Source organism: Mustelus asterias, chromosome 26 (genome assembly GCF_964213995.1).
Source record: "Mustelus asterias chromosome 26, sMusAst1.hap1.1, whole genome shotgun sequence".
Taxonomy (NCBI): Eukaryota; Metazoa; Chordata; class Chondrichthyes; order Carcharhiniformes; family Triakidae; genus Mustelus; species Mustelus asterias.
In genome coordinates this window covers 21,327,439-21,353,158 of record NC_135826.1, presented here as the reverse complement: position 1 = coordinate 21,353,158, position 25,720 = coordinate 21,327,439, and the positions used below count along the sequence as shown (strand labels likewise).

At 48.1% G+C, this 25,720-nt stretch overlaps 1 protein-coding gene across 9 annotated transcripts in view; it reads right to left on the bottom strand.

Moving 5' to 3' along the window:
• Positions 1-25,720, bottom strand: part of LOC144479508 (transducin-like enhancer protein 4) — a 225,270-nt gene that overhangs the window by 17,915 nt on the left and 181,635 nt on the right. For all 9 annotated transcript variants that reach the window (XM_078198246.1, XM_078198241.1, XM_078198243.1 and 6 more), the window contains exons 10-15: positions 22,558-22,611; positions 20,214-20,366; positions 18,430-18,559; positions 16,528-16,688; positions 12,833-12,909; positions 7,911-8,160 (exon numbers count right to left, since the gene is read on the bottom strand). In XM_078198246.1, the coding sequence (XP_078054372.1) occupies positions 7,911-8,160; positions 12,833-12,909; positions 16,528-16,688; positions 18,430-18,559; positions 20,214-20,366; positions 22,558-22,611 (825 nt within the window). The remainder of the gene's footprint in view (positions 1-7,910; positions 8,161-12,832; positions 12,910-16,527; positions 16,689-18,429; positions 18,560-20,213; positions 20,367-22,557; positions 22,612-25,720) is intronic.

Here is a 25,720-nt window from a genome sequence, read left to right as displayed (position 1 = left end):
TTCAGCAGCGCAATTAGCCTCAATGCCGCTCGGTTAGGGATACGGAAATCATCCAGACTTCTTGCTGCAGTTGCTGTCCAAAAAGTTTTGCCGTTATTGTTTTGATTTGCGCTCGTGGGAAGTGAGGCTTTCCTTATTTCCGGGGCGACACAGTGGCACAGTGGTTAGCACTGCTGCCTCACGGCGCCAGGGACCCAGGTTCGATTCCCAGCCTTGGGTCACTGTCTGTGTGGAGGTTGTACATTCTCCCCGTGTCTGAGCGGGTTCCCTACGGGTGCTCCGGTTTCCTCCCACAGTCCAAAGATGTGCGGGTTAGGTGGACTGGCCATGCTAAATTCTCCCCTTAGTGTCAGGGGGACTAGCTAGGGGTAAATGCATGATGTTATGGGTGGGATTGTGGTCGGTGCAGACTCGATGGGCCGAATGGCCTCCTTCTGCACTGTAGGATTCTATGATTACCAGAGGACTACCCCCAATAGGTATGACTGAGTCTGGGATGTGCTGCATGGTTTGGACAACCTACTCACTTTGAGAGATATCTTTCTGGCTTGGAACACACATCAGGGTAATGCTATTCCTCATAATTAGAATGAAACAGAACAGCAGAACCTGAGCACGTTATCCAAGTTGACTGAGGGAATGATGCAGGGCCAGACTTTCGATTATAAACCCATGTCCCTCCATCCCAGAAAGGATTCCGGAGCTCCATTCCAAAGAAGAGTGGGGATTTGTTCTGATATCTTACCCAAAAATTCAGTTTGCAATCAACACATGTAAATAGATGAATAGATCTTTTACTTGACTTGAGTTACCTAAGGGAATTTGCAGATGGATATGGATAGTTTGAATGAATGGGCAGAAATCAGGCAGATGGAGTAAAATGTAGGAAAATGTGAAATTTTTCACTTTGGCAGGGGGAATAAAAATACAGAATATTACTTAAATGGGGAACGACGGCAGGATTCTGAGGTGCAGAGGGATCTAGGTGTTCATGTGCATGGGTCACAAAAGGTTAGTATACATGTGCAACAAGTAATCATAAAAACTAATGGAATGCTATCCTTTATTATTAGAGGAATAGAACATAAATGGTGGCACAGTGGCAAGCTCTACTGCCTCACAGTGCCAGGGACCTGGGTCCAATTCCGGGTTCGGGTGACTGTCTGTGTGGAGTTTGCACGTTCTCCCCGTGTCTGCATGGGTTTCCTCCGGTTTCCTCCCACAGTCCAAAGGTGTGCGGGTTAGGTTGATTGGCCATGCTAAATTGCCCCTTAGTATCAGAGGGATTAACAGGGTAAATATGTGGGGTTACAGAGTCAAAGAGATTTACAGCATGGAAACAGGCCCTTCGCCCCAACTTGTCCATGCCGCCCTTTTCTTTAAACCCCTAAGCTAACCCCAATTACCTGTGTTTGGCCCATATTCCTCTATACCCATGTAACTGTCTAAACGCTTTTTAAAAGACAGAATTATACCCGCCTCTACTACTACTCCTGGCAGCTTGTTCCAGACACTCACCACCCTCTGTGTGAAAAAATTGCCCCTCTGGACCCTTTTGTATCTCTGCCCTCTCATCTTAAACCTATGCCCTCTAGTTTTAGACTCCCCTACCTTTGGGATACAGGGATAGGACCTGGGTGGGATTGCTGTCATCCTCTGTGCCATATCAAATTGGCATCCATCACATATGGAGAGATCAGGATGGCCGAGCAAAAGCCTGTTCAAAGTATCAGCCTTCAAGCAGCGGTTTAGAGAGGAAATCCCAGATCTGAGGCTACCAACGGTGAAGTGATGAAAAACAGGGATCTACAAGGGATCAGAATTGAAGGAGCACAGAGATCACAGAGGATCAAAGGGCTTGTGGAGATAGGGAGGGTGAGAGGTCACAGATGGGATTAAAAACAAGGGTGAGTATTTTAAAATCAAGGCATTCTATACCAGAGTCTTTTACCACTGGGCTATGTTTTATTTATACTTTTATTTCTCTGTTCTGGTTGCTCATTGGAGACTTTTCTTTCCGAGTATCTTTTCACTCCCTTTGGTTATATAGAAACATAGAAGATAGGAGCAGGAGGAGGCCATTCGGCCCTTCGAGCCTGCTCCACCATTCATCACCATCGTGGCTGATCGTCCAACTCAATAGCCTAATCCTGCTTTCTCCCCATAACCTTTGATCCCATTTGCCCCAAGTGCTATATCCAACCCCTCTTGAATACATGCAATGTTTTGGCATCAACTACTTCCTGTGGTAATGAATTCCACAGGCTCACCACCCTTTGGGTGAAGAAATGTCTCCTCATCTCCGTCCTAAATGGTCTACCCTGAATCCTCAGACTGTGACCCCTGGTTCTGGACTCCCCCACCATCAGGAACATCCTCCCTGCATCTATCCTGTCTAGTCCTGTTAGAATTTTATAAGTCTCTATCAGGTCCCACCTCATTCACCTGAACTCCAGCGAAAACAGTCCTAATTGAGTCAATCTCTCCTCATACATCAGCCCCACCATCCCAGAATCAGCCTGGTAAACCTTCGCTGCACTCCCTCAAGAGCAAGAACATCCTTCCTCAGAAAAGGAGACCAAAACTGCACACAATATTCTAGGTGTGGCCTCACAAGGCTGTGTATAATTCCAACACATCCCTGCTCCTGTACTCGAAACCTCTCGCAATGAAGGCCAACATACCATTTGCCTTCTTTACCACCTGCTGCACCTGCATGCTTATCTTCAGTGACTGGTGCAGAAGGACACCCAGGTCCCGCTGCACACTCCCCTCTCCCAATTTACAGCCATTCAGGTAGTAATCGGCCTACTTGTTTTTGCTTCCAAAGTGAATAACCGCACATTTATCCAAATCATACTGCATCTGCCATTGATTTGCCCACTCGCCCAACCTGTCCAGATCATGCTGAAGGATCTCTGCATCCTCATCACCCTCCCACCCAACTTGGTATCATCTGCAAACTTTGAGATGTTACATTTTGTTCCCGAATCCAAATCATTAATATATATTGTGAATAGCTGGGGTCCCAGCACCAATCCCTGTGGCACCCCACTAGTTACTACCTGCCAATTTGAAAAGGACCCATTATTTCCTACTCTTTGTTTCCTCTCAGTTTTCTATCCATCTCAATACACTTCCCCCAATTCCATGTGCTTTAATCTTGCACAATACTTTCTTGCCAGGCAACAGATGGCCCATCATCTCACCAATGTGAGAAAGGATTGAGCAGAACAATAACTGTTGCACACCCCCCGCCCCCCGCAATTTCCTCTAACAGTGGCACAGCAGCAGAATCACAACATGTACTGGGCACACATAACAAACTTCACTGCCACTCTCCCAGCCACATTACTTCGACTGGGAGAATGAACTGCAAATGTCTCCGTCAATGAGGCACTTGCAGAATTATAGAGTTCCAAGTCCTATCTTAAACAAAAGCGTCGGCTAATGAAATAAAGACTTGTAGTTAAAGATGTGATTATACTAGAAAGGGTGGGGAGGAGATTCACCAGGATGTTGCCTGGGCTGGAGCATTTTAGCTATGAAGAGAGGCTGGTTAGAATCATAGAATCCCTACAGTGCAGAAGGAAGTCATTCAGCCCTTTGAGCCTGCAAGGACAACAATCCCACCCAGGCCCTATCACAAGTATTTACCTCACTAATCCCCCAGACACTAAGCGGCAATTTAGCATGACCTAACCTGCACATCTTTGGACTGTGGGAGGAAACCGAAGCACCCGGAGGAAACCCACGCAGACACAGGGAGAATGTGCGAACTTCATACAGTCATCCAAGACTGGAATTGAACCCGGATCCCTGGATCTGAGAGGCAGCAGTGCTAACACTGTGCCACCGTGATGCCTGTATGGATAGGTTGGGGTCCTTTTCCTTAGAGCGGAGAAGGCTGAGGGGGGATCTGGTTAAGGTTTACAAAATTCTGAGGTACATAAATAGGGTAGTTAGGAAGAACCTTTCCCCTGAGTAGAGGGGTCAGTAGCCAGGGGACATAGATTTAAGATCAGGGGCTGGAGGTTTAGAAGGGATTTGAGGAGAAAACCTTTTCACCCAAAGGGTGCTGGGAATCTGGAACTCACTGCCTGAAAAGGTGGTAGAGGCGGGAATCCTCACAGTATTTAAGAAGCATTTAAGTAAGCACTTGAAACGCTATGGCATATGAGGCTATGGACTAAGTGCTGGAAAATGGGATTAGAATAGCTAGGTGCTTGATAGCTGGCACAGACATGATGGACTGAAGGGCCTCTGTCTGCTGTAAAACTATCACTCTATATAGAATCATAAAATCCTACAATGCAGAAGGAGGCCATTCGGCCCATCGAGTCTGCACTGACCAGAACCCCACCCAGGCCCTATCACCATAACCCCATGCACTTACCCTAGCTAGTCCCCCTGACACTAAGAGACAATTTAGCATGGCCAATCCATCTAACCTGCACCTCTTTGGACTGTAGGAGGAAACCCACGGAGAACATGCAAACTCCACACAGACAGTGACCTAAGCCGGGAATCAAACCTGGTCCCTGGCACTGTGAGGCAGCAGTGCTAACCCCCGCTATATATATATATATATATCGCCTTCCACAACCTCAGAGTGCCTCAAAGCACATTTCAGCCAGGGAAGTACTTAGAAGTGCTGTTGTCACTATTGTAATGTAGGAAACACGGCAACCAATCTACACACAGCAAGATCCCACAAAACAACAATGCAATGAAGACTAAATAACCTGTCTCAGTGATGTTGGCTAAGGGTTCAATCTTGGCCAGGAGGCTTCAGAACTCACCCGCCCTTCCTCAAAATAGCACGAGGGCATCACTCATCCTCACCTGAGCTATGAGACGTTAATTTAACATCCCACCCAAAAGGTGGCACCTCAGACAGTGCTGCACACTCCTGCTGTACTGCGCAGAGAGTGTCAACCTGGATTCTGTGTTTGGAGTGCCCTGGGGTGAGACTGGAACCCGTTACCTTCTGACTCAGAGGCAGGGATGCTGTCAGTTGAGCTACAGCTGGCAGGATGTGGTACTCATGCAGAATAAGTAATGGAATGGATTGACCCGGCAATGAGAATCTTGAACTTTTGGTTGATTAAAATGAAAGACATTTGGGAAGTTTGAGCCCATTCATAGTCGCTGCAAACCTGCAGCACAAAACTGCCCAAACTCAGTAATAATTGACAAAAAAGGTATAGGGATCATGGTGCAGCGAGAAGAAATGTCACATTGCCTCAGATTTTGTTACTGGATTTAGATTATCATGTTGGGTAGAAGGGTTGGCCAACTCTGTACCACACCTAGAAAGAAGTCAGCATTCCTGGAGAAAGGACACACATTAACATGGGGGTGTGTGGATCATTGATGCAGTAATGGAGTTTAATTTAGATAAATGTGAGGTAATACATTTTGGTAGATCTAATCGGGGCAGGGCTTACTCAGTCAATGGTAGGGCGTTGGGGAGAGTTACAGAACAAAGAGATCTAGGAGTTAAGGATCATAGATCCTTTAAAGTGGAGTCGCAGGTGGACAGAGTGGTGAAGAAGGCATTCGGCATGCTTGGTTTCATTGGTCAGAACATTGAATACAGGAGTTGGGACGTCTTGTTGAAGCTGTACAAGACATTGGGAAGGCCACACTTGGAATACTGTATACAGTTCTGGTCACTCTATTATAGAAAGGATATTATTAAACTAGAAAGAGTGCAGAAGAGATTTACTAGGATGCTACCGGGACCTGATGATTTGAGTTATAAGGAGAGGCTGGAAAGACTGGGACTTTTTTCCCTGGAGTGTAGGCGGCTTAGAGGTGATCTTATAAAGGTCTACAGAATAATGAGGGGCAGAGATAAGGTAGATAATAAACAACTTCTCCCAAATGTAGGGGAGTCTAAAACTAGACAGCGTAGGTTTAAAGTGAGAGGGGAGAGATACAAAAGAATCCAGGGTGGTGAGTGTCTGGAATGAGCTGCCAGAGGCAGTAGTAGAGGCGGGTACAATTTTGTCTTTTAAAAAGCATTTAGACAGTTACATGGATAAGATGGGTATAGAGCGATATGGGCCAAATGCGGGAAATTGGCACTAGCTTAGTGGTAAAAACTGGGCATCATGGACAAGGTGGGCCATAGGGCCTGTTTCCAGGCTGTAAACCTCTATGACTCTGTGATTCTTCAAAGGTGAGATGGGAGCAACCGCCCCGCCCCACCCCCCCCCCCCCGCCCCCCCCCCCCCCCACCCCCGCCCCCCCCCCCCACCCCGAAACAGAAACTTGTCCACTTTTCATCACAGATACCGATTGATCTACCAAGTTGCCTGAGATTGTCACAGAATCACAGAATACAACAGTGCAGAAGAGGCCCTTTGGCCCATCCAGTCTGCACTGGCGCATGAAAGGTTCTGACCTGCCCATCTAATCCCACTTGCCAGCACTTGGCCCACAGTCTTGAATGTTATGGATGTTATGTTATCCAGGTTCTTTTTAAAGGATGTGAGGCTTCCCGCCTCCACCACCCTCCCAGGCAGCGCATTCCAGACCATCACCACCCTCTGAGTAAAAAAACTTTTCCTCAAATCCCCCCTAAACCTCCCACCCCTCACTTTTAACTTGTGTCCCCTCGTAACTGACCCTTCAACTAAAGGGAACAGCTGCTCCCTCTCCACCCTGTCCATGGCCCCTCATAATCTTGAACACTTCAATCAGGTCACTCTCTGCAGCGTCCTGCTCAGTATTGGGAATGGCCAATCTCAAAGCTGTGCCAATGTAGGAGAATCTTGCCCAGTATGCTGAGTGAAACTTGAATGCACCACTGACTGAGACAACGCCATGGATTTTCAGTGAATTTGGGTCATGTCTCACAACTCGACCTGCAACCTGTTCAACAATGTGTTGCCTTGGTGTGTCAGAGTTACCATATTGCAGGTCCAATGCACTGCATCACAGCAAAGTAGGATGTAGTATCATACCCGGGCCATGGCCATTGTTGCCCAGGTGCTACAGAAACAGGGAACTGGGCACTATCCCAACACAGCAACAAATCTATTTTAATTTTCTTTAGTTGCTTTTGTGCTGCTCCTAATAACAAGGCAAGGCACAATTTGTTTAAAAGCAAGGAGTCCTTCCAGAGACCTAGGAATGGCTTTGCTGCACAACACCTTGGTTGGGGAAAGCAGAAGAAATGGGCAGAGAACGAGTAGAGGAAAAACGGAAAAATAGATCAATCTTCAGTTGCTTTAGCGCTTAGGTGTGGCCTAGCTGTTAGTAGAGCTCTCACTCTTAGGTCAGAGATTGTGGGTTTAAGATGTACTTGATCCTGAGGCATTAGCCCGTAATCTAGGCTGACAACATCAGTGTGGTACTAAGGGAGTGCTGCACTGCCAGTGCTGTGCTCTTTCAGACAAAGCCTCTGAGCTGGTCTTAATGAGGGCAACATAAAAGATCCCATGGGAATATTCAAAAGAGAATGGGAAGTCCTCTCTCAGTGGTCCTGAGTAACATTTCTCTTAATCAACTCCTCCAAAGCAAATTAACCGATTGGCTACCTCATTTGTAGTGCTGGAATCTTGCTATGCACATTGACTGCCAGTTTCCTATATAGGTAGACTCACTTCAAAAGATATGGACTGGAAGTTCCCGGCCGTTCACGTCCCACTACCGCTACAAGCGAGGTTGGCGAATTTGGTGCCCAGCCAAATCTCCGTTCACTGCAGTGGGACCAGAAAATCCCACTGGTGCGAACGGCCGGAAGATTCTGTCCATGAAGTTCCTAAAATGCCTTTAGGACTTAATAATGACAATAAACATTCATTCTTCCTTCTTTTGTTCTTACAGCTACATTCCATTGGATGATATAGGCTATATAAGAATTAACAGATACATTTTGAACCAGACTGATGTCTTACCAAGCAGTCGAGCTGAGAGACGGGACTTTTGCTTCCAGGTTGGCTGATGTCCCACACTTTGACACAGCCTTTGCCCCCCGTGTACACGTGCCTCATGGGGTTGCTGACCGTGACGGCACACACCACCTCGCCGTGATTCAGGTTGTTGATCTGCCGAGCGTGCCGAGGTATCCCTGGTCCGACCAAGGCGTCGTGAGGGAACGGGACAGGCTGCATCTGACTGTCAGCGCTGACGTGGAAGGAGTAAGCTCTGGGAGTGAAAGGATAGGAACTTAGAACAAAACCTAGGCAGACAGCCGATTATCAACATACATTCTGACATCTTAATACTCGTGCAGTTTATCAGCCCAAGGTTTCCAATTGGTGGAACTGTCAACTGTGTAGACCCAGCTTGGACGCAATGGGCTGAATGGCCTCCTTCTCACAAAGTCACAGTCAATTAAGGCACAGAAAGAGGCCATTGGGCCTAACAAGTCCATGTCAACTCTCTGTAGACCAATCCAGTTTCCTCCCCCCCCCCCCGCGCTGTCCCTGTAGCCCTGCAAGTTTATTTCCTTCAAGTGTCCATCCAATTTCCTTTTAAAATCATTCATCATCCCACCTTCCACCATCCGCGTGGGAGTGAGTTCATTACCACTCAACGTGTGACACAGTTCTTCCACATACTCTCCACGCCCAAAACTTAAATCTGTGTCCCTTAGTCCTGCCACCATCAGCTAATGGAAACTGATTTTCCATGTCTACATTCTCCTAACCTGTCATAATCTCGATCAGATTTCCCCTCAATCTCCTTCGCAGAACAATGCCAGATTCCCCAACCTAACCTTGTAGCCAAACTCCTTCAGCCCTGGAACCACTCTGCTAAATCTCCCCCACCCCACCACCACCCACTCAAAGACCCTCACATCCTTCCTAAAGGGCGACCAGAACGGGACACAATAATAAATTCTGTGGCCTAAATGATTCCATGTTTCCATCAAAAGCCCCAGGTTTGATTCCTAATTTGTAGCTTATCGTTGCACTGCAGCCATGGCAGGAAGGGGGGGGGGGGGGGGGGGGGGGGTGTTAAACATTTTGGGCAAGGTTCTTGCTTCTGATTGCTATGGGGTGATCTTTGCTGTGTGTGGATGTGGGATCCTTGTTTCTGTTAAAAGACTTTATTTTCACAGAATCAACAGTGCAGATGGAGACTATTCGGCGCATCGAGTCTGCACTGACCACAATCCCACCCAAACCCTATCCCCATAGCCCCACACATTTACCCTAGCTAGTCCCGCTGACACTAAGGAGCAATTTAACATGGCCAATCCACCTAACCCGCACATCTTTGGACTGTGGGAGGAAACCCAGGCAGACGCGGGGAAAATGTGCAAACTCCACACAGACAGTGACCCAAGCCAGGAATTGAACCCGGATCCCTGGCGCTGTGAGGCAGCAGTGCTAACCACTGTGCCACCGTGCTGCCCTATATGACTGGTTGTGATCATAGATCCCTACAGTGCAGAAAGAAGCCATTCGGCCCATCAAATCTATACTGGCTCGCTGATAATCTCACCAAGCTCTATCCCTGTAGCCCTGCACATTTACCATGGCTAATCCTCCTAACCCACACATCTTGGGACACTAAGAGGCAATTTATCATGGCCAATCATGTAACCTGCACTTCTTTGCAGTGTGGGAGGTAACTGGAGCATCCGGAGGAAACCCACGCAGAGACTGGGAGAATGTACAAACTAGGATTCTATGAGGATGAGGGCAACACAGTGGTTCGCACAATTGCCTCACAGCGCCAGGGAGCCAGGTTCAATTCGGGCCTTGGGTGACTGAGGTGGAGTTTGCAGGTTCTTCCCATGTCCTCATGGGTTTCCTTCGGGTGCTCCAGTTTTCTCCCACAGTCCAGAGATGTGCAGGTTAGGTTGATTGGCCATGCTAAATTGTCCCTTAGTGTCCCAAGATGTGTATGTTAGTTTAAAGTTTATTTATTAGTGTCACAAGTAGGCTAACGTTAACGCTGCAATGAAGTTACTGTAAAAAATCTCCTAATCTCCACACCCCGGTGCCTGTTTGGGTACACTGAGGGAGAATTTAGCCAAAGACGTAACCAGCACGTCTTTCGGACTGTGGGAGGAAACCAGAGCATCCTGAGGAAACCCATGCAGACACGGGGAGAACGTGCAGACTCTGCACAGACAGTGTCCCGAGCTGGGAATCGAATCTGGGTCTCCGGCACTGTGAGGCAGCAGTGCTAACCACTATGCCACCGTGCTGTCCTTAGATAGATATTCTGTAACTTGATTTTGTGTCGCTGTGCACTGTTTGAGAGCACATTTCCACTCCATCTGACGAAGGAGCAGCGCTCCGAAAGCTTATGGTATTTGCTACCAAATAAACCTGTTGGACTTTAACCTGGTGTTGTGAAACTTCTTACTTAGATCGATTAGCCATGGAAAATGTGTGGGACTACAAGAATAGGGACAGGAGAGAGGGCAAGATACTCTGCAAGAGAGTTGGTGCACTCGATGGACCAAATGGAATCCTTCTGCACTGTTGGGGGTTCTATGATTCTATGAAAGGAATTAAAACGTTACACTGATAATGTGAGAGGGGGTTTGTGTGGACCATGAAGACCAGCGGGCACCAGTCAGAATGCCTCTATTCTATAAAAATGAGATATAAGGCCCAAATACATTGACAAATAATTTTTAGGCAGACATTAGGAAGAACTCAGAAGTGTGAGAAAAGTTTGGAAAAATGTTCTGAATGAGGTAGCAAAGCAGAAAACATGAACGCGGGATATTCAAAATTAGACTGAATACGACCAGTTAATGGTCATCTGGGACTATGGTGACTTTATCTTTACCTGTGTATTTGAAGGAATGTAAATGTATGAATGGGTTTTCATGAATGAATGCTTGTTTTCAAGTCCGCAATAGACATTTAGAACTTTAGATTGCTTCATCTAAGCATGGCAGCTGAGATGAGCCTTTGGAAGATACTGGATGACTTGACATGGTAGATGTCAGGACAACTGGTGGTGCTTGGGAGGGGAGGGGTTGGCATGAGTTGGCAGTAAGTTGGCATAGAGGTTATAAAGAACCATGAGGTGGGTAGAGGGCATAGGGGTGAATAGACGGGCATAGGTTAGCATGGAGGGTAAGAAGAATTATAGGGTAGGGAATGCACATGAGGTAGCATGAATTGGCAAGGAGTGGGAATAGGGAGTGTCCGGGAGAATGAGAGCGTGAGAGGTCTGGAGGGATGTCCATTGTTATCTTCCACCCAGCCACCCCCTCCACATCCGGCTGCTTTCACACGCATTCCGAGGTGGCCGCCATTGCCCCAGAACGAAAATTCCAGCTTCCGGGGATACTTTCTCCCGGGTCGTGTTTACGGAGCTGGGAAATGTCTTGACTCTAATCCAGGAGTGAAAATTCAGGCCAATGTGTCCAACTCGGTACTCTGTGTCTGTTTGCAAATGGCACTGAAGGGAAGATCCAATTAAAACTAAAGAGTATACAATGCCTCAACACCTTGCCTGGTGTTCTCCTCCATCCCATTCTCTCACCTTCCTGCAAGACAGAGAATGCTGACCAGTGCTGGATGGGTGGCAAGCTCAACTGGCTTCTCGCCTAGAATCCCCAATTCCTACCCTTCCTCCCCTCTCCCTGTGCTACAGATGGGTATATAAGGACACAAGGAGCTGGCTTTGCACCAGAGGGGAAGATTAATTCATTCTTTCGCAGGCTTAAACAGGAATCCTGTTCACGGGCCTGGAAGATTAGCCTCAGTTGGAGATTCAAATAAGACCATAAGATATTGGAGCAGACTTAGGCCATTCTGAAGGCAAAATGGAATGTTGGCCTTTATCGCGAGAGGGATGGAGTATAAAAGCAGGGAGGTCATGCTGCAACTGTACAGGGTACTGGTGAGGCCGCACCTAGAGTACTGTGTACAATTTTGGTCCCCTTATTTAAGAAAGGATATATTAGCTTTGGAGGGGGTACAGAGAAGGTTCACCAGGTTGATTCCAGAGATGAGGGGGTTAGCTCATGAGGAGAGATTGAGTAGACTGGGCCTGTACTCCTTGGAGTTTAGAAGGCTGAGGGGAGATCTTATAGAGACATATAAGATAATGAAGGGGCTAGACAGGGTAGAAGCAGTGAGATTATTTCCACTTACAATGGAAACAAGAACTAGGGGGCATCGCCTCAAAATACGTGGGAGTCAATTTAAAACAGAGTTGAGGAGGAACTTCTTCTCCCAGAGGGTAGTGAATCTTTGGAATTCTCTGCCCAATGAAGCAGGAGAGGCTACCTCGTTAAATGTGTTTAAGTCACAGATAGATAGATTTTTAACCATTAAGGGAATTAAGGGTTATGGGGAGCGGGCGGGTAAGTGGAACTGAACCCACCATCAGATCAGCCATGATCTTATTGAATGGCGGAGCAGACTTGAGGGGCTAGATGGCCTCCTCCTGCTCCTATTTCTTATGTTCTTATGTTCATTTGGCCCATCACACCTGCCCTGCCATTCAATCATGGCTGATATGATTCTCATCCCCATTCTCCTGCCTTCTCCCCGTAACTCTTGATCCCCTTATTGATCAAGAACATATCTATCTCTAAATGAAAAAAAAATAGGAGAAGTTCTACTAATGATTCCAAATGATTTCAAAGCTGGTTTCCAACGATGTGAATACCGAACAGGCATCGTATTTTATGAACACAGGTCAGATAGGGGGCCGCTCGTTGTCAGGGAAAAGGTTAATTCCCAGAGTGGAAGCATCAAAGGCCCAGGCATCGTAATCCTACAGCCAGAGCGAGAAAATAAAGATTTTGGAGGAGCTGCCAACTCGGGTTCTGAGAAGTCAGCTGTTTAGTTCACACTGCACGCTCAGTGTGTGGCGCAGTCATGAAACTCACGGTTTTCCCCCAGGAATCGTGGGCAGGCTAGGAGGAAGTCCTGAAGCACGCATATGAGGATGTGAGTCAAAGGCAACCTGAAAGCACAGAAAGAATTGGTGTCAGCCGAGGGTCCAATTGCCCACGCACGTCAAAGCCACTGGAATGTGGGGAAGTTTGCACTCAAGAGGTCAGCAAAAGGATAAACATTCTGCATCGCCCTCAACCGTCAGCCACTCTTGGAGCCGCCCAGTTAATCTCCCTGGGCTATCCGTGTGAATGTCTATCACATAATCTGCTAACTCCTACACATAAACACAGTATCTGGGAGCCGTTAACATTTTACTGCAGCACAAGATGCTGGCTTGGACGTCAAATCAATCCATCGTGCTGTTCTGTAATGAGAGTGACTGATAGGCTAACTCCATAGCCACGCTGACCTTTTACCTTTGGGGCCTAGTTGTGGATTTAGCCCTGATTGGAGAACTGAAAGTGTCTGCCTGGCTGCGGAGATTCTGGCCATTTCCTATTGTATATGAACCTACATCTAAATTTGGCACTTGTGTGGACACAACATTGGCAAGCCCATTAGGACAGGAATTGGGCGACACATTGGCACAATGGTTAGCACTGCTGCCTCACCCGGGACCTGGGTTCGATTCCTGGCTCGGGTCACTGCCCGTGCGGAGTTTGCACGTTCTCCCCCTGTCTGCGTGGGTTTCCTCCGGGTGCTCTGGTTTTCTCCCACAGTCCGAAAGATGTGCTGGTTAGGCGCATTGGCCATGCTAAATTCTCCCTCAGCGTACCTGAACAGGCATCAGAGGGTGGCAACGAGGGGATTTTCACAGTAACTTCATTACAGTGTTAATGTAAGCCGAGTTGTGACATTAATAAATAGACTTTAAAATTTTAACTTTAAACTTTAAATATGGTTTACTGACATTTTACCCACTAGAACTAGTAGACTCCCCATGAAAAGAAATTAACAGGGGAGAGCCAAAAGCCTGTCGCAATTAATCAGCTGGAATTAACAGCCGAAATTCACTCTTGTCAGTTACTGGAGCCTGTCAAAGCTTGCCTTTCCTGTGGCTCACTGTCTGATCCCCCTGCTCACTGCCTCCCCGATCCTCCCACTCGGAATCACCCACCCAAACCCTCCCACATGTCATATCTCTCCCGGTCGCTCCCTTCTTCCCTCTCACTGCCTGTCTCCTGAGCCCTCGCTCACAGCAAAGGTTCAGGAGGGCAAAGCAGCAAGCAGGAGGGTCGGGAAAGAGAAAGCAACAAGCAAGATGGACACAAGAGGGGTTGGTGGTGAGTGCACAGAAAGTGGCAAGTGGGAGGATCGGGAAGACAGAGAGACAGCGAGTTGGACACAGAGAGCAGTGAGCACGAGGTATATTGAAAGAGTAAGTAATTAAGAATTAGTAAGTTAAGGATTACTAAGTTTATGAGTCTGGGTAGTGTGACCCCTTTAAGGGGCGATCCTTTGCGGGTCATGTGACTGGGCCGGAGCCAATGGAGCACGAGCGCACAAACCTTGGCTAATCGGATGGGAGGGCGAGCAGTCCCGGGGCTGGAGGGCTTCAGTTGGAATCAGTGTGTTGTTAGGAGTGGATCTGTAATTAGTCATGTTGGTGAACCCTTCATGTATATCGGTCTTCTTATCAATAAACCCGTTAGTTATGTGATTGTCACAGAGCCGCCTCAAATTATTACAAGTAGCTACAAGGCAGCTGGTTCCGAAGTGAGGCAATGGTATCCTAAAGTATGACAGCTCAGGCCGGGAATTTCCTCATTGCTGGAACTCTCCCCAACATCCATTGGAAATGCCCTTTCAGACTTTGGAGCGGGAGCTGCATCCAAGGAAATTCCCAGCCTTAAATTCCTTTATCCTCCATGTTGACGGAGGAATTGACCCATTGAGGACTATGTGCGGGGAGGTGATGGCCTAGTGGTATTATTGCTAGACTATTTATCCAGAAACTCAGCCAATGTCATGGGGACCCGGGTTTGAATCCCACCACGGCAGATGGTGGAATTTGAATTCAATTAAGAATCTACTGATGACCATGAAACATTGTCGATTGTTGGAAAAACCCATCTGGTTCACTAATGTCCTTTAGAGAAGGAAATGCATCGTCCTTACCTGGTCTGGCCTACATGTGACTCCAGAGCCACAGCAATGCGGTTGACTCTCAACTGCCCTCCAAGGGCAAGTAGGGATGGGCAATAAATGCTGGCCAGCCAGCGACGCCCCATGTCCCATGAACGAATAAAAAAAGAATTGAAAGCAAAAGGGTGACTGAATTAGCGGAGGAGGCTACTTCAGATGAACGTGCTGAGGGATTGAGTTTTACTGTCTCACAGCAACAGTTTCACGACGTGTTTATAACTTTGTGGATTTAAGAATTCTCCGCGAATACAATGAAAGCTCCACGGCACAAAGTGGGCAAAGGGATTCACCCCCTCCACCTCCCCTGTGTCAGTGGGCCCATGATTTGACATTGTAGCTGTGAACACATTGCCTGTTTGATACCCGTGTGCAGATAGTGAAGCAGTGCTGCTTTCTATGGTCACAAAGCAACAGCCTGTCACAACCACCTATCAATGTTCCATCACCATCGCTGACCTGACTGTAATAAAACCAGGTATTGTGGGGTATATTCTGTATTAAACAGCCAGCCCCCGTGAGCACAGATAAGCTGTTGTTCTCGAGGTTTCCTCCTTGTCCGAAACCCCCTTTAATTAAATTACAATCCCTTTACTCACTCCCCATTTCTTAAACGATCCAGTCCTGTAACGCCAATGAATGCACTGCTGCTAAGTGTTGTCTGTGGGGTAAAATCAGGCTGTGACCCTTCATAACAAAAGAGCAGCACCGGGACAAAAGCAAAATACTGCGTGGCTCGATTCCAAATTCTGCTGGAAATGTGAAATTATAAACAGAAACCGCGAAAACTCTCAGCTGTGGAGGGGAAGCGTGGTGAACATTTCAGATAGCATGTCTGCGGGAAATCCTTCTCCTTCTATTAAGGACTTTAACCGGTTCAAATAATTGCCAAAGATGTGCGGGTTAGGTTGATTGGCCATGCTAAAACCGACTGGGATTTTACTGGCTCCCTCGTCCCAAAACCCGCCCAAGGTCAACGGACCTTTCCATTGTCCCTGCACCCCCCCCCCCCCCCCCCCCCACACACACACCCCCCCCCTCCACCCACCCCCCTCGCTCGCTCCGATTTCCGTGGCGGGCGGGACAGTAAAATTCCGGTCATAGGATTAGCAGGGTAAATATGTGGGATTACTGGGATGGGGCCAGGTTGGGATTGTTGTTGGTGTGGGTGAGATGGGCCGAATGGTCTCCTTCTGCAATGTAGGGATTCTATGGGCAGAATTCCCCAGCCGCGCTGGTCTGAAAGCTGGAAATACCCGCCCAACCGTCAATGGTGTTTCACACTGCCCGCAACCTGCCCGCTAAAATTCCAGTGGCGGGCGGGGATGAGAGAATTCCGGCCGACGATTCTATGTGCTTGCTACGACGTGAGGCAAAAGGGGGCTTTTTGTGCAAAGAGATTTGTTAATAATGTCACACGATTTCACCCGACCCTCGTTCCACCTTCAAAGCCTCCGCACGACTGTTACCGCGGCATCACGGGAGATTAGAATCTTCATCATTTCACCTCAAGACATAAACGCGGCCTGCGCTCTGCTCTCACCATTGGAGGCCGGCCGTAGACTGCCGCCGTGCTCATTTGTGGCGAGATGTGGAGACTGGCGTAGGCCCCTGGACTGGGCAGCTCCCCGTTCATTCCGGCATGCGTCATCATCCCAAATGGTGTTGGGTACGGGCCCGGCACAGTCAGTGGGCTCCTCAGACCTTTGAGGCAAAAAACATAAGGGAACCATTTAACTTGCGGAACATGTATGTTTACACTCACACCCGCGGACACACACTCAGACTGATGGAGGCACTCACACTGAATCAACACACTGAGAGGTCCCAAGAACTACAAGCACCCAGTGAATTTGTTTACACCAACTGAAACCATGGGCGTGGTTTCCACTTCCGGTTTGGGACCTCAACATTGGGGTCCTGACCCCGCGCAGTGTGAGGAAACAGTCACCCAGTGGCCATTTTTCCCTCAACTGGACAATTAGCGGCCAGAGGACGGGCTCACCCTCTAATGAAGGATGGCATGTGGGCGCCTGAGGTTGGAGGGTCATAAGGACGCCCTCCAGATTGGCAGGAGCTGCAGCCTGCAGTTCACGTAATGGAGGGAAAGAGAGAGCGAGCGTGAGGGGGCTAGCGAGCGCGAGGGGGCTAGCGAGCGCGAGGGGGCTAGCGAGCGCGAGGGGGCTAGCGAGCGCGAGGGGGCTAGCGAGCGCGAGGGGGCTAGCGAGCGAAGGGGCTAGCGAGCGAGGGGGCTAGCGAGCGAGGGGGCTAGCGAGCGAGGGGGCTAGCGAGCGAGGGGGCTAGTGAGCGAGGGGGCTAGCGAGCGAGGGGGCTAGCGAGCGAGGGGGCTAGCGAGCGAGGGGGCTAGCGAGCGAGGGGGCTAGCGAGCGAGGGGGCTAGCGAGCGAGGGGGCTAGCGAGGGGGCTAGCGAGCGAGGGGGAGACCGCGAGGGGGAGAGCGCGAGGGGGAGAGCGCAGGCGGGAGTGAGCGAGAGAGAGTGATAGTGAGAGAAAGAGAAAGAGAGAGAGAGCGAGAGAGAACAAGTGAGAGTAAGGGAGAGCGAGAGAGAGAAAGAGATCAAGAGAAAGTGAGGGGGGGAGAGGGAAAGAGAGAGTGAGAGAGAGGAAGAGAGCAAGAGAGAGGGCAAGCGAGAGAGAGAGCGCGAGAACAAGAGAAAGAATGAGAGCGAGAGAAAGCAGTCTGGACGCAGAGCTGGAGAGAAAGAGAGAGCAAGAGAGAGGAAGAACAAGTGAGAGAGATAGAGCAAGCGAGAGAGAGTGAGAGAGTGAACGTGAGAGAGAGCAAGGGAGAGAGAGAGGGAGAGGGTGCCTCCACTCTGAGGTGTCCTATCAGCAATTGTTAAACCATTTGTTTTGGAAGTTTAAAAGCCTGTGGCTGAAGTTGTGACCAGGTAGACAGATAAGGCCTCAAAGCCTGCCTCAATCACTGGCCCTCCGGCCTGTTGCTGAGTGGCCACCTCCAGGCAGTTGGCCAAGTTTCCTATGTCACAGGGGGGAATGGAGACTGACTGGAAAACTCAAGATGGCCTCTGTTAACTTAGCCTTACAGCAACCATTCACGCTCACTATTTCCCTAGCCGCTGCTTGCAGGCAGGTTGGCCTTCCACACCTGATTTGCCTCCAGAGGAACGGTCCAGCGGCTGGAGGGTGCCAGGAAATTGGCACATTGGCCGGTGATGTGGTGTTTGGTGCCCATGTGCCCACCCAAACACATCTATGCTCTCCAACACATGCACTCTGCTCTGCAGCCTCATGCTGATGTAAGCATTCACCTGCATGGAGTATTTCACACACAGGTACACATGAGGACATATGCAATCACTCTCCCTTAAACATTTCCCCTTTCTCTTCAATATATTGGATTCAGTGCCACCTGTGTAAAGCCCACCCAGCATTTCCCCAGAGTCAGGAGACAGGCATCTTACCCAGTGCGTCGACAGAGGGTTTACTGGAGATCTGTCGCAGTCTGGACGCAGAGCTAGGGCCAGGGGTCAAGGAGTCACTGCGGGGGGTTGGGGTGATAGATTTGGACACTGGAGTGGTGGCCTTCTCATTCTGTTAACAGATAAATGAAGCAATAGTGAGATCAACGTGAATTCATCTTCCAAATTAATTTCTACTTAATGCCCAAGCACTGGAACATCTCTGCCTTGCTGATTGGGTGATAACCTCAATAACCTCATTTATCAGACAATGTTCTCTCGTGACTCCAGGATGTTTTTAAAGCTAAGAAATATACTGTCCCTGTTCTAATGTAGAAAATGGAACAGCCAATTTACACGCTGTAAAGTCCCACAAATAGCAATGTGACAACGACCAGATAATCTGTTTAACAACATAGAAAATAGGTGCAGGAGTAGGCCATTTGGCCCTTCGATCCTGCACCACCATTCAATAGGATCATAGCTGATGATGCACTTTCAGGATCCCACTCCCGCTTTCTCTCCATGCCCCTTGATCCCTTTAGCCACAAGGGCCTCGTTCAGCTCCTGCTTGAACGTGTCTAACGAACTGGCCCCAACAGCTTTCTGTGGTAGAGAATTCCACAGGTTCACAACTCTCTTGAGTGAAGAAGTTCTTCCTCATCTCAGTCCTGAATGGCTTACCCCTTATTCTTAGACTGCGACCCCTAGTTCTGCACTTCTCCAACGTCGGGAACATTCTTCCCACATCAAGCTGTCCAGTCCCATCAGGATTTTATATGTTTCTATGAGATCCCCTCTCAATCTTCTAAATTCCAGTCAGCACAAGACCAGTCGATCCTTCTCTCTTCAGATGTCAGTCCTGGAATTCCGGGAATCAATCTGGTGAACCTTCGCTGGACTCCATCAATAGCAAGAATGTCCTTCCTCAGACTCGGAGACCAAAACTGTGCACAATACTCAAGGTGTGGCCTCACCAAGGCCCTGTATAACTGCAGCGAGACATCCTTACTCCTATACTAAAATCCTCTTGCTATGAAGACCAGCATGCCATTAGCTTTCCTCAGTGCCTGCTGTACCCGCATGCCAACCTTCCACTGACTGTTCCACCATGACACCCAGGTTACATTGAACTTCCCCTTTTCCTAAACTGCCACCATTCAGAAAATAATCTTCCTTCCTGTTTTTGCCACCAAAGTGGATAACCTCATGTTGATCCACATTATGTTGCATTTGCCAAGTATTTGCCCACTCAGCCAGCCTGTCCAAGTCGCCCTGCAGCCTCTTAGCATCCTCCTCACAGCACACACTCCACCCAGCTTAGTGTTGTCCGCAAGTTTGGAGATATTGCATTCAATTCCCTCATGCAAATCATTAGTGTATATTGTGAATAGCTGGGGTCCCAGCACTGAACCCTGGAGTACTCCACTAGCCTGCCACTCTGAAAAGGACCTGTTTATTCCCACTCTCTGCTTCCTGTCTGCCAAGGATGAACATCTGCCAAGGCACCAGGGGGAATTACCCAGTTCCTTTGTGAACTGGGGAGTATGAGAGAGCCGATGGCACCTCTCAATTGAAAGACAACAGATCTGACAGTGCAGCACTGGACTGTCGGCCTAGGTTTTGTGCTCAAGCCTGCGCTGTGGGACTTGAACCCACGATCGGCCGTTGCAAAGGCGAGAGTGCTATCTACTGAACCATGGCTTCGGCCCTGTGGATACCCTTCAGTCTGCAAAAGCCCTGGTACGCACTTCATTTGGAAACCTAAAGAAACTCGTCCTACTTACTAGGCCCGGCTCTTTGGATTTGGCAGGTGGCGTGCTGCGTGAGGAAGCCAGGGACGCGGGGCTGCTCGGAGCATCCTTTCTCAAAAGGTGAAACTTGTCGATCCCATTTCCACGGGGTGAGTGGGACGGGCTGCCTTGCGGAGACGATGGGTCCTGCATTCAAACAGAATCAATGGATCAGAAATAAGGTTAGCCCGGGTCTCTGCTGTATAAACCAGGAATAATGTGAACAGCCCTGAGCTCTATATGATGGAAAGAGTACAATGACACTGGAGAAAGGAGGCAAAACAGATTCACTAGGATGATCCCAGAAGCTGTACCTATCAGCAAAGATTGGAAAAGCTGGGGTTCTTTTCTCGAGGAGTAACCCGATAGAGGTTGTCAGGTTTATGAGAGGGCTTGACATGGCGGACACAGTGAAAATATTTCCACTTAAAGTTTATTTATTAGTCACAAGTAGACTTACATTAACACTGCAATGGCGTTATTGTGAAAATCCCCTAGTCGCCACACTCTGGCACCTGTTCAGGTACACTGAGGGAGAATTTAACATGGCCAATACGCCTAACCAGCACGTCTTTTGGGCTGTCAGAGGAAACCGGGTGCACCCGGAGGAAACCCATGCAGACACAGGGAGAACGTGCAGATTCCACACAGACAGTGACCCAAGCTGGGAATCGAACCCGGGTCCCTGGCGCTGTGAGGCAGCAGTGCTAACCACTGTGCCAACGCGCCGCCGCACTTGTAAACAAGACCAAAAATCAGAGTTATACATTTAAGAGAGTCTCTAATAAATCCAATGAGGAATTAATTCACAAGAAAGGTCTTTACCCAGAGAGTGATTGGAATGTGCAACCTGCTACCAGAGTGAGTGGTTGAAGTGAATATGATTGATGCATTCAAGGGAAGCCAGATTAGCACATAACGGGAGAGGGGCGGGAGGCTATGTTGATAGGGTTCGATCAAGGAATCTGGGAGGAAGTTCATGTGGCGGAAAAACACTGCCATGGATCTGTTGGTTCAAATGGCTCATTTCTGTGCTGCAAATACATTGTTGTACTTTATAATTAACATAAAGGATGTCAAGCTGATGGGACAGCACGTGTGGTGCATCTCCTTCCTGCGTGCACCCTTCATTCTGTACATCCAGAGCCCTGACCAGCAGACACAATAAGAAGTTTAACAACACCAGCAGACACAAAGCAGGTTCCGACAGGAACCGCACATTCCCCAAACTCAGTCCGTCAGCAGTCCCTCCTGCCTCACCCTTCCCGTTTGAACAAAGCTCCTCTAGAGGAGAGGTCTGAAGTGCTGTTAGCCTCAATCGATGCACTTGCAAGTCCCACATAGTCTGCAAGGCAAAATACTCTGCACTGTACCAAGATATGAAAAAGCATATCAAGTCGGTGGGAATCAAGAACTGAGTGTTTGTATAAAGAAACTCAGGGCCACACGGTGGTTACACTGCTACCTCACAGCACCTGGGTTCAATACCAGCCTTGGGTCACTGTCTGTGTCAGGTCTGCACATTCTCCCCGTGTCTGCATGGGTTACCTCCAGGTGTTCCGCTTTCTCCCCACACTCCAAAGATGTGCAGGTTAGGTGGCTTGGCCGTTGCTAAATTGTCCCTTAGTTTTAAGCAGATGAGTAGGGTAAATACGGGGATAGGGCCTGGGTGGGATTGTTGTCAGTTGTTGCTCAATGGGCTGAATAGCCTCATTCTGCTGTGGGGATTCTATAAACTCAAGGGTTACATATTCCAGAAGAGAACAACAGTGTTTTTAGAAATGAACGTAGATACGTGCAAAATGTATAATACAGAAACAGGCCATTCGACCCAACTAGTCCTTGCCAGTCTTTATACTCCCCACCCTATTTGATATCAGCCCATCAGCAAATCCCTCTATTCCTTTCTCCTTCATATGCCTATCTACTTTCCCTTAAACACATCAACGCTATTCATCTCCACCACACCAGGTGGTAGCAAGCTCTACATTTATCACCATTCTCTGGGAAAAAAGGTTTTCTCTGAATTCTTTATTGAGTTTAATAATAGCGATCTTATATTTACGTCCCTTGCTTTTGGTTTCCCCCTTAAGTGGAAACATCTTCATTATGTCTACCCTTCAAGACCTCAACCTTCATCAGTTTCTTAGAAAATGCAAATCAGTTGCAGGATTCGTGTGTTTTCTGATCAACCACATCATTTTACATACTATATATATATAATGTATTTATATTTATGTGTGTATTTGTTACAAAGTCAGACCAATCTTTTTTAGCTTCACAGATTTGTTAAGCTAAAAATGGCAACAAAGCAAAATTGCTAAAAACGCTTACGAACCTCGTTTGAAACATCCACGACCAAGTTATCATCACTCTTATCGCCATCGCTATCCTGGTGAGAAAAGAGACAATGATTTAAGAAGAGATGCGCAAGGCTGATGTAAAACAAAGACCATGACAATGTTCCTCACAATATCAGTAGCCAATTCTCTGAGGTTGGCTTTATGAAATCTCTCTCTCTCTCTCCTTCCCTTCTGCTATATTTTATTACAGAGCGCGATCTTACCGGCCGTTCACGCCACGCTCCCGCTGCGGCAAAGTCGGAGAATTTGGTGCCCGGCCAAATCTCCATTCACTGCGGCGGGATGGGGTAATCCCACTGGCGTGAATGGCCGTAACTTTCTGGCCACAGACTTCAGTCTAAAGGGACGCCACGGTGGCACAGTGGTTAGCACTGCTGCCTCACAGCTCCAGGGACCCAGGTTCAATTCCAGCTTGGGTCACTGTCTGTTTGGAGTCTGCACATTCTCCCCATGTCTGTGTGGGTTTCCTCCGGGTGCTCCAGTTTCCTCCCACCGTCCGAAAGGCGTGCTGGTTAGGTGCATTGGCCATGCTAAATTCTCCCTCAGTGTCCCTAAGGTGGATTGGCCATGCTAAATTCTCCCTCAGTGTCCCTAAGGTGCCCGAGTGTAGCGATTAGGGGATTTTCACAGTAACTTCATTGCAGTGTTAATGTAAGCCTACTTGTAACACCAACCAATAAACTTAAAACTTTAGTTAATTAATTTTAAAACAAATCATCAACTTCACCCTAAAACAAGTGGACAAGGACAAAGCCGTGTTGAGGCGATATTTCAGTCTGATTCTAAATACCTAGGGGGGGATTTTTCCGCTCTTGTTTGTTCCCACCCCTGCTGCCAGCAAGAATGGAGAATTTGGCGCTCAGACAAAACTCCACTCACTGCAGCAGGACTGGAGAATCCCAGCCAAGGACGAGGTCAGAGAATTCCAGCCCAATTCTCTGAAAGATCATTTTCTGAGCCCAGCCTGCCAGTGAGGAACCTTGCCATGGGGCACCCATACCAGGAAGCCATGGGGCACCCATACCAGGAAGCCATGGGGCACCCATACCAGGAAGCGACGGGGCACCCATACCAGGAAGCCATGGGCCATCCATATCTGATACTTCAGCATGCCTGACTCGTGGCGAAGCCCATTGACTACACAAAGTTGAAGTGTCAGCCTGTAAATATTTCTGTCCCTATACTTACAAGTGTTTATTCTTCACGCTAATTTCTTGTGGATATTACTACCTGGGTGGAAACGGATTTATTTGCAGTTTTGCATCGCATTGATGCAACAATTTGTGGGCCTTAGGATTTTTGGACAATTTTGTTTTTCATTTCTTGTGTGTGTTTAGATTAAAAATCATCCAGGAATTGCAGAATTCACGAGTGAATGACAACACGCTAGCAACAAACTCATTATTCTATACCAAGACTGCGCAGCATTAGAATGGGGATGGTGAATGGTGTCTGTGTCAGGGCCTGTGACTTTTCCTACAACATCAAGCGTTACTGAATGAGAAGTGCAGGTACGTCTTCCTTCACTATATAAAACATCCATAAGTATAGGACATTTCACATGCGGTATTCTGAGTAAGTGATACTGCTGTATGGAGGCCTCTTATTCCTTTATTCTTTCATTGTAGGTGTTGCTGGTATTGTTGTCCAAGTGGGTGGCACGGTAGCACAGTGGTTAGCACTGCTGCTTCACAGCTCCAGGGACCTGGGTTCGATTCCCGGCTTGGGTCACTGTCTGTGTGGAGTTTGCACATTCTCCTCGTGTCTGCGTGGGTTTCGTCCGGGTGCTCCAGTTTCCTCCCGCAGTCCAAAGATGTGCGGGTTAGGTTGATTGGCCAAGCTAAAATTGCCCCTTAGTGTCCTGAGATGCGTAGGTTAGAGGGATTAGTGGGTAAAATATGTAGGGATATGGGGGTAGGGCCTGGGTGGGACTGTAGTCGGTGCAGACACGATGGGCCGAATGGCCTCTTTCTGTACTGTAGGCATTCTATCAATGCCCAAGCCTAATTACCCTTGGTTTGCCAAGCCATTTTTTAGGACAGTTACGAATCCACCTGGAGTCACATGTAGGCCAGGCTGGGTAAGGACAGTGTGATGATCCCCAGGATCTGCAATGGCGATTCATTAATTGACCTTCCAATTAGGCTCGTTGAATACAAGCTCCCTGGGGATTGGCAATTAGCCAAACCATGTGTAGCTTGTATACCGAGCCCGGTATAAAGCAAGACCCTGAGTGGGTCCATTACCCTTTTAGTCCCGGTTGAGACCCGTTATGTTCACCACAGGCTTGTGGTTATTGTTTATTTTCATTTTGTGCAATAAAAACACGGTTCCTTCACAGCCGACTCCTGGAGTTATTATAGACGGCAGATTTTTCTTTTCTTATTTGTACAGGGGATGTGTACGACGCTGGCTGGGCCCAGCATTTATTGCCCATCCCTGAGAGCATTTGAGAGTCAACCACATTGCTGTGGCTCTGGAGTCACATGTAGGCCAGACCAGGTAAGGACGACAGATTTCTTTCCCTGAAGGACATTAGTGAATCAGATGGGTTTTTCCGACAATCGACAATGGTTTCATGGTCATCAGTAGATTCTTAATTCCAGATTTTTTTTTAAAGTGAATTCAAATTTCACCATCTGCCGTGGCGGGATTCGAACCTGAGTCCCCAGAGCATTTCCCTGTGTTTCTGGTATTATCCAGTGACAATACTATTACGCCAGTGCCTCCCCCCTAAATTTCCCTTCCTTAAAGGACATTAGTGAACCAGATGGGTTTTTAACGACAATCGACAATGGCTTTGTGGTTAGCATTACTGAGATTAGTTTATAATTCCAGATTTTACGAATGGGGTTTAAGTTCCACCAGCTGTCATTGTGGGATTTGAACCCATGTCCCCAGAGTATTTACCAGGATTTCTTGGAGCATAGTGACATTACCACTACACCACCGGGTTCCTACCCTCTATCAGGTTGTACTTGAGTGCAATTCACAAAATACCACTTTTTTTTAAAAACCTTGTTAACATCAATACTGCCCACCTCCTCCCAAAGGTGCTGACATCCCGCTTTCCCATGAGTGGAACCAATCTCCCTGACGTCATCCAAGTGACCACTCCTCATGCATGACGTATGGAAG